The 18,421-nt window shown below is 35.3% G+C and overlaps 1 protein-coding gene across 1 annotated transcript in view; it reads right to left on the reverse strand.

Annotated features, from left to right (window-relative positions):
• Positions 1 to 3,677: 3,677 nt before the first annotated feature.
• The window catches only part of LOC121415148 (lysosome membrane protein 2-like), a 63,721-nt gene continuing 48,977 nt past the window's right edge, over positions 3,678 to 18,421 (reverse strand). The window contains exons 9-12 of the mRNA XM_041608284.1: positions 15,930 to 16,003; positions 15,542 to 15,593; positions 12,467 to 12,637; positions 3,678 to 4,133 (exon numbers count right to left, since the gene is read on the reverse strand). Coding sequence (XP_041464218.1) covers positions 4,095 to 4,133; positions 12,467 to 12,637; positions 15,542 to 15,593; positions 15,930 to 16,003 — 336 coding nt within the window. The 3' untranslated portion in view covers positions 3,678 to 4,094. The remainder of the gene's footprint in view (positions 4,134 to 12,466; positions 12,638 to 15,541; positions 15,594 to 15,929; positions 16,004 to 18,421) is intronic.

The raw sequence follows: 18,421 nt of genomic DNA on the forward strand, positions 1-18,421 counted from the left end.
TTTTTTCATATATACAATATTTTGGATGGTTTCTTGTCAATTCGAGGGTGCTGATTACGAATCTGAATGATGCCACTCGTGTAACCTTGAGAATTCTCCGCAAATTGGCAAAAACTTACACAAGGTTACATGGGTGGCACCATTCAGATTCGTAATCAGCACCCTCGAATAAACAAGAAACCATCAAAAAATATTGTATATATGAAAAAACAAGGTTTAGTCAATTTTCTATCCTGGACTAATAGCACTTGCCCCCAAAAGTTCTACAACCGTGAACAAAAAAAAAGAAGATGTAAGGAAAGGAAAGGAAGATGTAAGATATGATGTTATTTTCTGAATACCTCAAATATCTCAAAGTTATATCTTCAGGAAAAGCTGATTCTTTTTTTCGCTCGCTTCGCTTGCTCGGGACATAGATTACGTAACTTTTTTGCTGCGCGCGCCATGCTGTGCCCACCCCCCTCTTTTTTGGAACATGTACTTATCACGCATTGAGCTTCGTCCTAAAGCCAGCCTGACACTTGCACGATTTTTTTTCACGCATTCGCACGACTCAATTCGTGCCAGTGCGCAAACAAGTCGTGAACTGGCGTGAAGTGTGCGTGAACACGTCGTGACACGTCGCGATTGCGTGCCATGTCGGGACGAGAATTTTGAAATGTTCAAAATTTTGGTCACGACAAAATTTAGCGACCGGGTCGTGAGCTATGAGCAAACCATTCGTGAACTCGTCGTGAACTCGTCGGGACGATGCGTGCCAGTGCGTGGCAGTGCGCGCCATGCCACGACTGTCATGAATAGTTCACGAACAGCTCACGTCGAGTTCACGAATAGGTCAGCACGACACAGTCCAAATTGCACAAACTCGTCGTGCCAATGAGGGAAGTGCGTAAACTATGCGCAATGCGTGAACTCGTCGTGCCAGTTCGTGTCAATGTGGACACTGACGGGCACGCATTCGTGAACTATTCGTGAACTCGTCGTGAACTTGTCGTGAACTATGCTTGAACAAGTCGTAAACAGTGCGGGAGCCTCCCAGTTCGTGCCCCAAAATGGCCACAAAAAATCGTGCAAATGTCAGCCTGGCATAATGTTACTACACTTGCACGATTTTTGTGCCCAAATAGTCCACGCATCGAGTCGTGCCATGTCGTAAAATGTGCGGGCAAATGCGGAACAATGCTTGAAGTGTCGTACCAAAATTTTTAAATATGTCTAAAATCTTGAACCATTCATAAACTGTGCGCAACCTTAGTCGATCCAAGTCGTGCCATGGCACGAGTGGCACGCTTTTCACGACTAGTTAACGACTTGTTCACTTCTAGTTCATGACTAGTACATGAGTAGTTTGCAAGTTAAACAATAGTTTGCGCACAATCCATGCTCTCATAAAATTGCTCGCCTCAAAGCCGCATTAGCGTAACTACGGGGGGCATGGGAGGGGGGGGGCACGTGCCCCGTGTCCCCCTCCCCTCTTGAGAGGCACAGTTTACATTTGTAAAGTAAAACTGCCGTTAAAATAGAAGTGAGCACCCCTCCCTTGAAAATGAAGACCTTTCTTATCTTTCTTTCCCTTTTTTTGTTTTGCTTGTCAAGCTTTTTCGTGGACAAAATCAAGTGATTTTCTATAGACAGATCACATATCACGCCAGGCCAGAATGAACATCTTCTTCCAGCACAACTATACATGTAAATTCAAATAAAACATTTATTTTCTTCCATTTCATCACATATTTTTCTTGTAAACATAAGTTCAAACATAAATCAATTTGTGGTGAAAAATATGAATATGTACATGTTGGGTTTAAGGAAGAAGGCGTATACCCTAAAAACTGAGGCTTGTGGCGGGATGCGCCTATGTATGCATGAAGAAATTCCTAGGAATGGATATTTCTATTTAAAAAAATATGTACATCAAATTGTCTTGGGTTTCTCACAACTGTTCCAATGCATTTAAAATGGGAATTTCTACATAAATCATGCAAAAGAAAGTATTGTTACCATACAGGTCCTTGCGGTTGCCACGCCTTTCGGCATTTTGGGTGTGACAAAAATGTGAAAAGAGAAAACAAGAATGGTGTTATAACGCGATCAGATTGATTGCATCCGTGCCATCAATTTGCCGTTCATGTTCTTACAAATGCACACCTAGTTACCAATAATGTATACGGCATTTAAAAAATAAAATTGTAAGCATTTTGGCTCTTCACTTCTAATCTCCATGTTCTTTCATGAAAAAATACAAATGTCTAAATTCTACCTATACGTATACACAAAATACTTTCATGAAGAAATACAAATGTCTAAATTCTACCTATATACACAAAATACTGTCTACTGTGATGACGTAGGGATTCATGAAAAAAGAACAAGAAAATAATGAAAGGCACATTAAATGAGTATTTGTTATGAATCATAGGACAGCTAAATGATTTAGACCAACGGTTCTTTTATTTAATTGAATACAATCCATGCTTTTTATGTGCATTAGATGCAAAGGATTTGGTGGCACAAGATAATCATTATAGCAGTATAGCTTCGTGATATTGACTATACACTTTACAGTATACATTGGCAACCACTACTGGCTTTCTTTATACAAGCAGGCTATATATACATGATATATATGTATATACATGTGTATATATATATATATGTATATATATATATATAGGCGTAAATAATTCAAGCATTCTTTGACGAACTTAGACAATTATAAAGACATGCAAATAAATTCCCAAAAATGTAGGAAATATAATTAGATGAAGAGAGAGAGAGAGATATATATATATATATATATATATATATATATATATATATATATATATATATACATGTATATACAGTGCGTCCCACAAAAAAAACGAAACCGAGATTTATCGATGATTTATCATAACTTAATCACAAATACAATAGACAAATGACCTACCATTTTAAAACTTAGAATCTCCTCTTTCATCTGGAATTACTTAGATTACTTCTCATTCACGCCTGAGTGAGCAGAAACAATTTGAAAAGGGAATTCCAAAAAGTCACTTGGCGGGCCGTATCTGGGTTTTAGAAAGAAAACCACATTTTTAAAAAGTTCCATATTTGCTCTTTAATTTGATACCTCAATTACAGAAAATGGTCAAGGAATAACAAAGTTCTGGTTATTTGAAATAAGGCCTGAATTTCAATAATTTCATAAAATGAAGAGGTTTTACAGGCTAGCGCTCAAACTCACTCGACGCTCCGTTTTGTTGACGATCAGCCATGCATTAACTCTTTTGTTACCGTGCGATAGCTTCTGTGAGAAACTGGTGAAAACATGTTTATTTAATGAAAGTATGAAAATACAAGCATTGTTTCGAGGGACCATTACTTGTTCATTTCTTGACCATTTTTTGTGATTAAGGTATCAAATAAAAGAGCAGATATTGAACTTTTTAGTCATGACACTTTTTTTTTATTTCGTTACCCCCCGCCAAATGAGTTTTTGGCATCCTTTCTTTGAATTGTTTTTGCTCACTCATGCGTGAATGAGGAATAATCTCAGTAGTATCAGATGAAAGAAGAGATTCTAAGCTTTACGTTGGTACGTCATTTGCCTAATTTATTTATGATTAAGTTATGATAAACCATCACTAAATCTCGGTTTCGTTTTTCTCTGGGACGCACTGTATATATATATTTTCATCTAATTATATTTCAAACATTTTTGGGAATTTATTTGCATGTCTTTATAATTATCAAAGTTCGTCAAAGAAGAAAGAGCTAAGAGGTGTATGCCCTGAAATCTTTCTACGGTGCTATACTAGCAGGAACCACGCCAATAATTTTACTCCGGTGTTTACAGTGTTCAACACCCAAGGGTGTTATTACAACACCGTAACCTTAACACACTTCAGTGGCGTTATTTTCAATCTCTTGTGTGTAATGTTAACCCATCGTGGTGTGGTCCTCTAAAGACAGCCAATAGGTGTTAGGTTTAAATTAGCACATCAGGTTTTTTAACAGTCTATACTAAGAATACGTTATCGTGGGAAAGATGACGTAATGATTGTTGATTTCGACACGTTTTGGTTTCCTTGCTGATGTGGATGAGAACGTCACTAGGACTTAACCAGAACCTCATTCGTGTTCGATTTCATCTGAACAAAACAACAATAAAAGAACATTGCAAATTTCTCATACTTCGACTGCTTCTGCTTAAGAGTTCAAGGGGAGTGGGAGTTAGATTGGGAGAAGAGGTTAAGATTCCCCTTAAAAGAAAACGATTCTTCAAGTAGTGCATAATTTGAAAAGTTTTATTATGCATTTTATTTGCATCATATCAGTAGTTGCTTATTTAAGATTATACAAACAGTATACATGTATATATATATATATATATATATATATATATATATATATATATATATATATATATATATATATATATTTATTTAATGAGATGAGGCGAGGCCAACTCAACAGATGATCGAGTCCACCCCGCGGGCGGATGACTGAAGCCAGTGCGTTGTGTGTAAACGTCTCACCCATTTTTCATAGATGCAGGCTATGTTACAATGGAAAACACTCCGTCCCTCGGATAGGACGTTAAATGGAGGCCCGGTGTAGAGGAGAGTCACTACCTTTGCACGTTAAGAACCCACTACACTATTCGTATAAGTGTAGGGGGAAACCCCGGTGTAGTGGTCCACCTGCATTCCCCCCAATCAGTTATTCCGGGAGGAGAGACCTGTGGGTCATAGTGATTCAGTTCGCTTTTCTCCTCCCAGGCACAGGTGATGCCAAACAAATAATAATAATTTTTATTAATACTTCGTCAGAAGCGTCTGAAAAATATAAGGAGATACATCCAAGTTTGTCTTGCACATCAATGAATTATCACCAAGTTGAATATATTCCATAATCTCATTAGACAGATTAATGAATGAATGAACAATGTTACGATAATGCAAAAAATAACAATAAAATAATTTGAGTGTTGAATTTGAATTTCCTTTTCTTTTATCAAAGGAAATTGATGATACATTAACAATCATAAATAAAACATAAATAAATATTGATCTTACGTCTCTTGAGATTGCGATAAAAATCCAAAGTAAAATCCAGTATTTAACTGATGTTGAAGCACGATTAATAACAAGAGTCACTGTAACGAGTTAAAATGTCCGTGAAGACGATGTTGATGGTGATTAACAGTCAATTTCAGTAATCCATGGGTTGAAAAGCGTTCATTAAACAGGTTGATGATCTCGATGAGAACTGAGAATTCCTCTCTCAAAATAACTGCAAACAGTTCATTGATGGCGTGCAAATAATTCCACAGAAGATAAGTATTCCAGGTGGAAATAAACTCTGCTCTGACATAAAGTCTGGCGTGAAACTCTGAGTTCTGATCTGATGTGATGATGTCCTTGAAGAAACTACAGCTATATATGCACATTTCAACTATTCTAGAACATTCTAGTATTCACTATTCTAGAGGCTTCCATTATTGTCTGATAAAGAACATTCTGCCCATTTCTAGAGCAGTCTACAATTAGAACACTCTTAAATGACCTCATTGAAATCAACAGTGTCATCAAAATAGCTAAGCCTATTGTTCATTTCCACTACCAATAGAAGTCTATTGTAAAGTAATCTCTATTCAGAAATAACAATAATACTTGGCCTTTAAATAGGCAGAAGCCTGCATAACAAAAGCTTTTTCAAAAACATTCTGGAAAATTTTTGATCATTCTATGCTATAAATATCCTTCAAGAGGAAATAAATAAATAAATAAATGAATTAATGTAATTGCTCTTACAATTCTTCTTATATATAACACCTCCCCCATCGGGGAAAAGAAAGCTTTACCGCAGTAAAGGTTTCTTTAAGATTAGCGTTTTTCCTTTAACTTGTCCAAGTCATCTTGATAAATTATTTACAGTTATCGTGTACAAATGTGTACTACTTAATGAACATGTTTAAATAAATGAATATCAAAGACATTTTCTTCAAATGACACACTTCGTCAACAGCATTAATAATTTCAATTTTTATACTCTCGAAAGAGCATCAGCAATTATGTTATTCTTTCCCCTTATGTGTACAATTTTCAATGGGAATGGTTGCAGCATTAGGCTCCATCTATACAGTCGTTGATTCTTTGTTTTGAATTTCTCCAAAAACACAAGAGGATTGTGGTCTGTATAGACTGTAATCTCTCCATGGGTTAGATACACCTCAAACTGCTGAAGGGCTAGGACGAGATTAAGGGCCTCTTTTTCAATAGTTGAGTACTTCTTCTGAAACCGATTGAGTTTCTGAGAGAAGTAGCACACTGGTTTTTCGATGCCTTCTTCATCTTCTTGGAGCAATACTGCTCCTACTCCAACAGCACATGCATCCATCGCTACCTTGAACGGCTTTGTGAAGTTTGGAGCTGCCAAAACAGGCTCATTCACCAAATGGCCTTTATTTTCTCAAATGATCTCTGACATTCGTCAGACCAAACATACTTCACTTTTGCCTTCAGCAGGTTTGTTAGAGGGCTAACCACTGTACTGTAATTTGGAACAAATTTCCTGTAGAAGCCACTCATACCTAAGAATCTGAGCAATTCTTTCTTAGTTGTGGGAATTGGGAAGTCTAAGATAGCTTGTATCTTGGCTTCTCTTGGTAGCACTTGCCCTTGACCAACCACATGACCAAGATATGTGACCTTTGCCTTAGCAAATTCACTCTTCATCAGATTCACTACTAGATTGGCTTTATCCAGCCTGTCAAACAGTGCTCTCAAATGATCCAGATGATCATTCCAAGTCTCACTGTACACTAGGATGTCATCTATATGATATTCGACACAACTGTCAAGTCCGGCAATCACTTGATTTTTTTACTTTTGAAAGGTTGCTAGTGCATTTTTCATTCCAAAAGGCATGACTTTGCATTGAAATAAGCCTTCAGGTGTAACAAAGGCTGATATCTCTTTGGCTCGGTCAGTCAGTGGCACCTGCCAAAATCCTTTAAGCAAGTCTATCTTTGTGATATAGGCAGAATTTCCAACCCTATAAATACAATCGTCTAACCTAGGAATTGGATACGAGTCAGTCTTAGTTACTGCATTTACCTTTCGGTAATCAATGCAAAATCTCTGAGATCCGTCTGGCTTTGGAACCATTACAAAAGGAGAACTCCAACTTCTCTGACTCGGTTCGATTATGTCATTATCGAACATAAACTGTATTTCCTTATTCACCATTTCCAACTTGCTTGAATTGAGCCTAAGGTTTCTGTTTGATAGGTCTTACATCACTTACGTCTACATCATGTACAGTTAAAGGTGTACGACCTGGTTTGTCTTTACACACATTTTCATATTCTCTTAACAGGCCATATATATCATTTCTCTGATCTTCAGGCAGGTGTTTTAATGCCTCATCCATAATTCCTAACATCTATGAGTTAGAAAACTTTACACCACATGGTTCGATCTTAGATACATCTGTATAAGACAATTCATTATCTGTCTTTCTAAAGCATTCTTCTTCATGTACATTTACATGTTTCTTGTCTTCTTTGACCTGTGTTGTACCTATTGGCTGACTAGCTTCTCGCTCAAAGTATTCTTTTAACATATTTACATGACAAACTCTTAGAGACTTTCTTCGATCAGGGATACTGATCACATAGTTGACATCATTCAATTTCTTTTTGACTATGTAGGGACCACTAAACCTAGCTTTCAAGTGCTCACCTTGCAAAGGCAACAACACTAACACTTTGTCTCCAGGCTTGAAACTTCGCTCTTTTGCATTTTTGTCAGCGTGAGCTTTCATTTTTCCCTGCGACACTTTCAAGTGTTCCTTAGCCACATCACAAGCTTTTGTGAGCCTTTCTCTCAGCTTTGACACATATTCTAGAAGGTTTACATCATCATCCTGAACCATAAACCTCTCTTTGATAAGCTTTAGGGGACCCCTAACCTCATGACCATAGACCAATTCAAATGGACTGAAACCCGTGGACTCATTTGGGGAATCCCTAGTTGCAAACAGTAGGAATGAGATCCCTTTAACCCAGTCATCGGGATAGTCTTCACAATAAGCCCTAATCATGGTCTTCAGTGTCTGATGTTAGCGTTCTAACGCTCCTTGGGACTGTGGGTGATAAGCAGAGGACTTGATCTGCTTTATTCCCAACTCCTTCATAACTTGCTAAAATATTCCTGACATGAAATTTGACCCTTGGTCAGACTGAATTTCCTTAGGCAGACCATACCGAGTGAAAAACTGCACAAACGCCTGTACCACTGTCTTTGCAGTGATACTCCTCAAGGGTATCGCCTCTGGAAAACGTATAGACAAGTCCATAATCGGCAGAAGAAATCTGTGACCCGACCTCGTTCTGGGTAAGGGTCCGACACAATCAACCAGAACCCTAGTAAAAGGTTCATCAAATGCAGGAATGGGTATCAATGGAGCAGGCTTGATAGAAGGCTGTGCCTTACCAATAATTTGACATGTGTGGCATGTCTTACAGAAATGCACAGCATCTTTGTGCATCTTAGGCCAATAGAAATGCCTCATAATTCTATCTTCTGTCTTCCGAATACCAACATGTCCTGCCATAGGTAACTCATGAGCCATTTTATGAATATCTATGCGGTAACAGGGAGGAACTACTACCTGGTGAACTATACACCAATCTTCATCAGCTGGTCTCCGGAGAGGTCTCCACTTCCTCATTAAAATGTCATCTTTGACATAAAAGCACTCAGGAACCTTATCAGCCTCAGCCTCAGAACATGCTTACTGTGAAAAGTTTTTTAATTCTGGGTCTGCCTGTTGTGCCTGTACAAGGGAGGATTTACTAAACAAACTATCATTGTTAGCAACAGAGCCTTCAACACTATCCCCATTCAAATCCTTAAAAAAGGTTTCAGCTAACCAGACATCAGTACTCTCCTCTACATCAGCAGATTCTGCATCATCCTTTTCAGCTCTACGAGTGTGAGACCTAGTAATAACACAATCCGGGAAAATCCCTGCATAATCTTCCTGTAACAATTCAGTTTCAGCTACCTCAACCGGCTTCTCCGAAACCACTGGAGATGCAACAACTCTGTCTCCTGCCAAGTCGTTACCTAACAAGAAATCAACACCTTCAATGGGTAATTCTGGAACGACACCAACAGGACCACTAACTAGGTCACACTTAAAGTCGACCTTATGCAAGGGAACCGACATGAAATTTGGGCCAATACCTTGAATTAAGACTTTGGCATTCTCTGAACTCTCCGGAGGAAGAGCCAAATCCCCTGGCACCATCAGGGATTGGCCAGCCCCTGTATCCCTAAGGATCACCACTGACCTACCAGCAGCACCAGTCGAACAAGGGGATACTTCACCATCATACAAAAAGCTTCTAAAGGTTTCATCAACCCGCTTGACTTTATCAGCCAATACTAGAGGAACACTATTAACATTTCTATGGGCTCTGATGGTAAAAACTCCATCGAAGGAACACTTGTTTGCTTGACAAAACCCATGTCTTTCTTAACTTTGGTTGGCATTCCAACCAATTTCCAACATGATTCTTTCAAATGTCCCGGTTTATGACAATGATTACAAATTTTGGAACTACGACTCTCAGACAGACCTTTTGGTTGATTCTGTGCCCCCACTAGCCTGATTCTTGTTAGTGTCTTTGTCCTTGCTAGCATATTTTCCCTCACTAGGTTTATTGTGGGATTCAAATGACCCTTTACCTTTCTTTATCCAATAATTCTTGAGAGGCCTATCTCCACTATCTTTATGTGTGACCTCAAATTCATCAGCTACTATGGCTGCTTTACTGACTTCAGTAACTCTATGGTCATCTAAGTGTGATTTAGTGCAAAAAGGAAGACTCTTTTTTAATTCTTCTAGGAGGAAAACTTCCCGAAGGTGAACAAAATCTTTGTCAACTTTCAGTGATCTATACCACTTATCGAACATCATCTCTTGTTCCCTAGCAAATTCAACATAAGTCTGGCCTGATTGTCTTTGCATGTTCCTAAATTCATGTCTGTACGCTTCTGGTACCAACTTATATGCATTGAGAATTGTTTCTTTCACTGCAGAATAGTCACATTATTGCATTTCAGAGAGCGAAGAATAGACTTTTGCAGCCTTTCCAACATAAACACTTTGGAGGAGAAGAGTCCAGTATTCCTCAGGCCAATTCAGTCTCTTGGCCACTTTTTCAAATGACACAAAATATGTATCAACTCCCTCTTCATCAAATTTTGGCACAAGGCGAATGTTTTTCGCCACATCAAAGCCTCGGGGAGATTTATCTTTAACAAGTTAGTATTAGTACTTGCATGAGCTAACTCAATTTCTTTCAACTTTAACTGGTACTCCAATCTCATTTTCTCCTTTTCAATGTTTATTTTCTCCATTTCAATGTTTTCTCTGATTCTTTCCTTTTCAAGGTTTTGTTTGATTTTCTCTTTCTCGACCATTCTCTTTCATTTTCATTTCCATCTCAAACTATGCCAGTTGAATCTGAGCATCGTCTGAAACAATGACAGAAGTTTCAGACTCCTATGTAAGCTTCATGTGACTAGCTAACAAGTCAATTATCTCTGCCTTCTTTAAACCTGGGGCTAGAGATACACCCAAATGATCACAAACTGTTATCAAATCATCTTTCTTCAGTGACTTTAAATGAGCATATGAGAATTATGTCATTGCAAGAATTTCTTCAACATCAAATGTAGCCATGGTTGAATATACAGAAGATACAAGCAAGTAATAAAACAGTACAGTATATTCTAGAACTTTCCAAAAATTTCCAAAAACGTTTCCAATTCAAATTGGCTATTGTTTCAAACTGACTTTCGTCTCAAATTGGCTTTCGTTTCTAAATTGGGGTTCGATTTCAATTGGCTTTTCGTGTAAATTGGCTTTCGTTTCCCGGACAAGCCCCAAAAATTATTTGTTACGAAAATGCAAAAAATAACAATAAAATAATTTGAGTGTTGAATTTGAATTTCCTTTTCTTTTATTAGAAGAAATTGATTATACATTACCAATCATAAATAAAACATAAATAAATATTGATCTTACGTCTCTTGAGATTGCGATTATAAACCAAAGTAAAATCCAGTATTTAATCCAAGTTGGTTGGCGAACAATGAAACTGATGTTGAAGCACGATGAATAACAAGAGTCACTGTAACGAGTTAAAATGTCCGTGAAGACGATGTTGATGGTGATTAACAGTTAATTTCAGTAATCCATGGGTTGAAAAGCGTTCATTAAACAGGTTGATGATCTCGATGAGAACTGAGAATTCCTCTCTCAAAATAACTGCAAACAGTTCATTGATGGCGTGCAAATAATTCCACAGAAGATAAATATTCCAGGTGGAAATAAACTCTGCTCTGACATAAAGTCTGGCGTGAAACTCTGAGTTCTGATCTGATATGATGATGTCCTTGAAGAAACTACAGCTATACATGCACATTTCAACTATTCTAGAACATTCTAGTATTCACTATTCTAGAGGCTTCTATTATTGTCTGATAAAGAACATTCTGCCCATTTCTAGAGCAGTCTACAATAAGAACACTCTTAAATTACCTCATTGAAATCAACAGTGTCATCAAATAGCTAAGCCTATTGTTCATTTCCACTACCAATACTATTGTAAAGTAATCTCTATTCAGAGATAACAATAATCCTTGGCCTTTAAATAGACAGATGCCTGCATAACAAAAGCTTTTACAAAGACATTCTTGAACATTTTTTATCATTCTGTGCTATAAATATCCTTAAAGAGGAAAAAACTTAATGAATGAATGTAATTGTTCTTAAAATTCTTATTATATGTAATAACAAATAAATTAATTAATTAATAATAAATAATTAATTGTTGTGTTGGCCTCGCCTCATCTCATTATGTTTCATATTCACAACTCAACAGCGTTTAGTAGAAGTAAACTTATCATCACACACACACATTATATATATAAATATATATATACATATATATATATATATATATAGTGTGTCAATGTGTCATATGACTGTCAAAATGTGGTTTTGACGGTTTTGTATATGCACTGTGATATGCATTTTTGTCATGAGAAAGGAAAAGAATAAAAACTATTTTTGAAAATACATCTATAATGATTTATCTTTTCGAAACTTTTGTTTTCAAGTAATTATTTCTAACCAGGTAATCAATAAAGTGAATGAATATCATTGGGCTTCAATTACCAGATTAACACATCCTTTGATGAGAGGGGTTTGACAAAAATTCAGCTTCATTCCAGAGCCAAACCTCATCTTTGTTTTGATTGTATTTTTTTCTTGACAAAGCAACATCCCCCTGTCAGAAAATTGCGGTGGTTTTTCTCAAATAAATGTTCTCATAAATAATTATGGACTCCTTCTCATCCCTTGTCACATAAGAGAGTGATCTATCTCGGTTCTCACTTACGTTTTTATATTTCTGCTTTTTATACATCAAGATGACGAATGTGACGGAGGCACCGATGAAGAGTCCACCACCTACCGCAATGAAGACCACAATGATACCAAGAAGAATATATTGAGGGACCAATACGTCTGTTATGAAGAAATCTGCATTGTATTTGTCGATTGTCGATGACTGGATAGAGAGAATGAACCAAAAACTATGAAATTGTGACTCGTGTTAGGGGGTGGTGTGAATAAAGAAAAGGTGATTACAGAATAGTCGACAACTTGAAATGGGGCGGGGGTAATTATTGCGCCATGAATCGTAAGTATCGAAATTATTTATGTAGTCTCTTATATACTACTATATACTGTATACAGTGTGTATCAAAAAAAGGGATTGATTTGAAAAGTCTATACAATTTTTGTTTCAAATTATTATGTCTATATTTTGGTGTGAAAAGGTGCACTGAAGTCTTATCTTTCAAATGTCATTTAAAAAATAGTTTCGTTCATGCTTAAAGCGAACACGGAATGTTTTTGTCTGGTGTTAAAAATGCCATAAAATGATAAATATGATGATCAGACTTCTTGCTAATCAGCAGACTTCGTCGTATCCTTTTTCATTATCTTTGCCATAATTTTCAAATTTTGTGGTCGAATTTCATTTTCAAATCTATTTCTTTGCTTGAATTGTTCTGTTGTTGTTTATTTTTATATATATATTTTCTTAACTTTGAATATTCGTTCTTTAAAGCCAAAAAAACAACAGTGTCATACAGATGGGCGGGGGCTCGGGGCTGCTCCCCCCCAATAAAAAAATCATGACCAAGAAAAAAAGTGGAAATTAAGTAGGAGAGATAGAAAGTGAAAAATGATCTTATTTTCTGAATATTATGTCAAAATCTATCACAAAATTGTATACTGTAAAAAAAGTGGGAATCTTTGCTTGCTCGCTTCGCTCCCTCACAATTTTTTAATACATTTACCAGATCTGCCATATCTAGCTCCTTTGACCGCATAATACTCAATACATCATTGCCATTGAAAGACATGAATACTTTCCTGTTTGTTCTGTCAAGCACATAATTAAACTTCGTCAAGGAATCAATAACCCCTTGAAAATGGATTCATGTCTTTTAAAGGTACCATACTATAATTTGTTTCACATAATAAAAGGATTTGAATAATTACAAGTTCTCCAAATTGATAAAGCAAGTCTTCTTCCTTGGCTTGACATAAAGTCTTCTTTTCTTACTTATGAAGGAAAATTCAAAGGTAAAAGAAGTTTAAATGAAAAAAAAAATAATTCAAGTAATAAATAAATTTGTAAATAAAATTTTACAGCATAATTCGAAAATTGTGGCAAAGATGATGAAAAGGTTAAGAGGAAGTCTGCTGATTAGCAAGAAGTCTGATCATATGACTCATATTCTGCCATTTTGGCGCAAGCCTGTTTTTGAACCCCAGAAAAAATCGCCCCGTGTTCGCTCAAGCATGAACATATCTTCTTTTTTATGGCATTTCAAAGATAAGATTTCAGAGCATCTATTAACATGAAAATATAGATATCATAACTTGAATCAATTTTGTATAGACTTTTCAAAACTGTCCCGTTATTTTATTTGCATTGTATATATATATACAGTGCGTATCAAAAAAAAGTTTACACTTTGCTAAAGCCCTGGGAATTAAAAAATATACAACATGTGGGTAATTTTTCCACATAAAATCTTAGGTTTGGGTCTCATCTATCCAATGAATGTAAAAGTTTTGAGAGAATATTGCACTTGAGTGAGCATTGTCCATATTTGCAAAGCTCGCAGAAATCTGTTTGCGCAGAAATGCTAGTTTTCACGCTGTGTCAAGGGGAAAGGGCAAAATCAAATTTACCCTGCGAAACATTTCTCATACATTTCCCCTGAAATTTTAGTCAATTTAAATAAAACAGATACATTCAAGCATTTTGTAACAATTTTGTTGAAATTTCAACATTTAGTAAACACAACCTTTACCTTTTTGTGCCAGCTGAATCTGAGGACATAACTAAATATGAACAAAAGTTTTTATCATACATTTTTAGCACTTTTCACTAAGTTTTCATCATTTAAAGTGGGTTTACATTTCATTTTTTTATTTAATCCTTGTTTCTCCACACCTTTTCCAAGCTTGCCAATGATTAACAAATTGAAAATCAAGCCTAAGCAATTTCATGTAAATCACAGCTCAACGTAAAGCAAATGTCGTCACGATGGCCTCGGTGTGTGGGGTAGTTGGGTGGGGCGAAGTGCTCTCTTCGAAGTGTTTTGGGCAAGGAAACGAGTTAGAAAGGTAAAAGATATCTTCAAACCAATTTTACTAGCTAAATTCAATGTGTTCTTCATGATTAAGGTCTACTTTTATTCGCATAACTATTTCAAAGTTCTGCGCAAATCATTTTTCACTAGCTTTTCAAAAGTAAGTGGTGATCACTGAAGCGGAAATATTTTTCGACAGTTTTTTTGTCATTTGCTTAAATGGATCTGTACCAACGTTAAAATGTGGAAAAATCTTCAGGATATTACAAATGTATAATTTTACAGGATTTTTTCTAAGTGTAAACTTTTTTTTGATACGCACTGTATATATATATATATATATATATATATATATATATATATATATATATATATATATATATATATATATATATACTGTTAGAAAAAAAAAGATTTTACAGAAAGAAGTAACCAAATCATTCTGTAAATTGTTAAAACAGAAAAGATTTAATACAATCTTTATAGAATTTTACAGAACAGGTCTGTTTTAAAAAGGGGGAAAACAGTTTTATTACAATAGATTTGTAAGGTTACATACACCAAATATCTATTTTATGTAATTTTACACAAACGCATGTAAGATTTCACAGTGCAGTAAGATTACAAGTGTTCTCGAGACTCTGCTGCAGGAATTTTTGTTTTGTTTTTAAATAGAAATTATCAAACAGTGTAGGGTTAAGAATATGTTTCATCTTGTCTTGACAGTAAAAGATTCCACCTCAATCAATGTCACATCCTCAATTTAAGTACCATATTTGGTCCAAAAATTGTAATATTACCTCATTCAGCCACAAAATTGGAAAATACGCTTCTTTTACCATCCGGGCATCACTGTAAAAAAAAAAGTGAAAGATTTATCTCATCCGGTGTTTTAGTCAAATATGTGGTTGGCTTTCACTATAAATTTGCACACCAAGAACCGAATCTTCCTTGAAACTACATTTTCAAATAGTAAGATGATCCCTGCACTGAATTATTATTATCAGCATAACCAATACAAACACACAATCAGCACATTGTGGAACATAATGATAATAGTAATAATAATTTTTGTAATAATAATAACAATAATATTAACAACAACCATGATAATAATGATAATAATACAGTCATCACACTGTGAAAGCAAAATACCAAGTTAGATAATGGGGATGAGATGTGACTTACGTCATTTGCAACATAGGACCAACTTTCACATTAACTTGAAGACGATTCATCACTTGAAAAGCAATTCCCGTTAACTTGATAGTAGAATATAAAGGGAAAAAAGATGATATATTGTCGTTATCACTTATATCATTATAGACAGAAACAAAGTCATCGAAATTGCTTTATGATAGTGATTGTAAACATTGGACTGGGAGCGTACACATGTAAACTATACAGATCATGCATGGGCCAAAAACCACCAGACAACTTGGTATGGCCCAACATCATTCTAATCATACATATTTTTTTATGAGAATAATTCGTTTCTCCTCAACAGTTGCGTTAAAATTAAAAGAAATAATAAAAATCATGAAAGTACTCTGGACAAATCTCATGTACACTCTAAAGACGAAGAGTAAAAAGTTACCCAATATTGGGTAAGAAAGGGAACATGATTGTTTGCTGGATATTTTTTTCCTCCAATATTGAGCAAATGCATGTTTGAAGGGTAAATTTCATTACAACATTACGTAAAATTTACAAAATATTGGGGGGGGGGGGTTACCCAACAACCATATATGTTCCCACTTTACCCAATATTGGGTAATTTTTTAGCGCGTAATGTAACTTGAACGTATTTTATAACAATATAAGAAAAGGTTGTCATTTTACAAGATGATTTGGGGGTGTAATAAATTTTCAGTTGTAAAGTGTCTCGTCAATTAAATTTTTGGGTGTTCGAACTCTCCTGTAAATTTCATATTGATAATATTTGTAAAAACAATTTTTCGTAATATAGGCATCATAAATAGCTAAAAAACATTTATTCCTGTTATTTCTCTACTTACAATTATATTATTCTTGATTTTACCATAATGGGATCCTTGTTTGGGGCAATACACACCAAAATTTACTTAACAAAATATTATAACTACAAAAGAAAGCCCTTCGTATTATTTCATTCTCACATCCTCGATCTCACACTGATCCGCTTTACCTGATTTTAAAATTCTTAAGATCCAAGATTTATATCAATATCAGCTAGGACAATTTATTCACATTTATAAGAACAGTATGGTTCCTTTTGCATTTCATGATTTGTTTTCTCAAAATAACAATATTTATATGTATACTACCAGACACACCGATAACTTTCATCTACCTATCCTAAGAACTCGTTTTGCTGAAAATATTCTCATTTTCATCGGCCCAACACTTTAGAATTTCCTTCATAAAGATATTCAACAGTCCCCTCCATCCACTCCTTTAAGAGATAACTAGAAATAATTATGGTACTGTCTCACCAAAGTAATTAATTAGTTGTATATTTTTAAGAATTGCCTAAGCACAATCTTTTTGATCCACGTTGGCACTCTCCTTGTTCTCCCCCTCCTGTTACACCCACAAATGTAATAATCGCCCACAAATGTAATAACGCCCACAAATGTAATAACACTTTACCTACAAATGTAATAACACTTTACCCACAAATGTAATAATTTCACCCACAAATGTAATAATGACTTTACCCACAAATGTAATAAATTTGAAGGGATTTTTGGCAAATCCGTTCTAAGCTAGAATCGTATAGTAATGTGTTCATTTAGCACAAAAGTGCAGTCTTATTTCCTGACCCGGTTAATTAACAAATTTAGATATAAGTCCAAAGTCTTTATTCCAGACCCGGTTGTTTCAAAAATAATAATATGAGCCCAAAGTCTTTATTCCAGACCCGGTTGTTTCAAAAATTATAATATAAATCCAAAGTCTTCATTCCAGACCCGGTTGCTTAAAAAATAATCATATGAGCCAAGAGTCTTTATTCCAGACCCGATTGTTTCAAAAATCATGATATGAATCAAAAATCTTTTTTCCAGACCCGGTTGTTTAAAAAAATCATGATATAAATCCAAAGTCTTTTTTCCAGACCCGGTTATTTCAAAAATTATAATTTTAGTCCCAAATGAGATACATTAATGATATTCCAGTGGAATAAAAATGAGAATTGAGCTTAGTCTTTTCTGAAGACGCTAATGGTAAATTGAACATCAAGCACAGTCTTTGCTCCAGACCCGGTAACTAAAAGCTGAAACTTTATAGTAATGTGTTTATATAGCACAAAAATGCGAAATCTTTTTTCCAGACCCGGTTAATTAAAAAATTATAATATAAATCCAAAGTCTTTTTTCCAGACCCATTTATTTCAAAAATTATAATAATTATAAAAAAACACAGACCCACGATCCTATTTATGTTTAGTCTTTCTGTCAGACCCAGTTATAAAAGTCATTGAAAACACAACAACAACAACAAAACAAAGACCCTGCAACCATTAAAGGTCAAGTCCTTCTCTTCAGAAAAATGTTGATTTGAATCAATAGAGCAAAATCAGACAAGCACAATGCTGAAAATTTCATCAAAATCGGATGTAAATTAAGAAAGTTATGACATTTCAAAGTTTTGCTTATTTTTAACAAAATAGTTATATGAACGAGCCAACTACATCCAAA

The sequence above is a fragment of the Lytechinus variegatus genome, chromosome 1 (assembly GCF_018143015.1).
Source record: "Lytechinus variegatus isolate NC3 chromosome 1, Lvar_3.0, whole genome shotgun sequence".
In the NCBI taxonomy this organism is placed as follows: Eukaryota; Metazoa; Echinodermata; class Echinoidea; order Temnopleuroida; family Toxopneustidae; genus Lytechinus; species Lytechinus variegatus.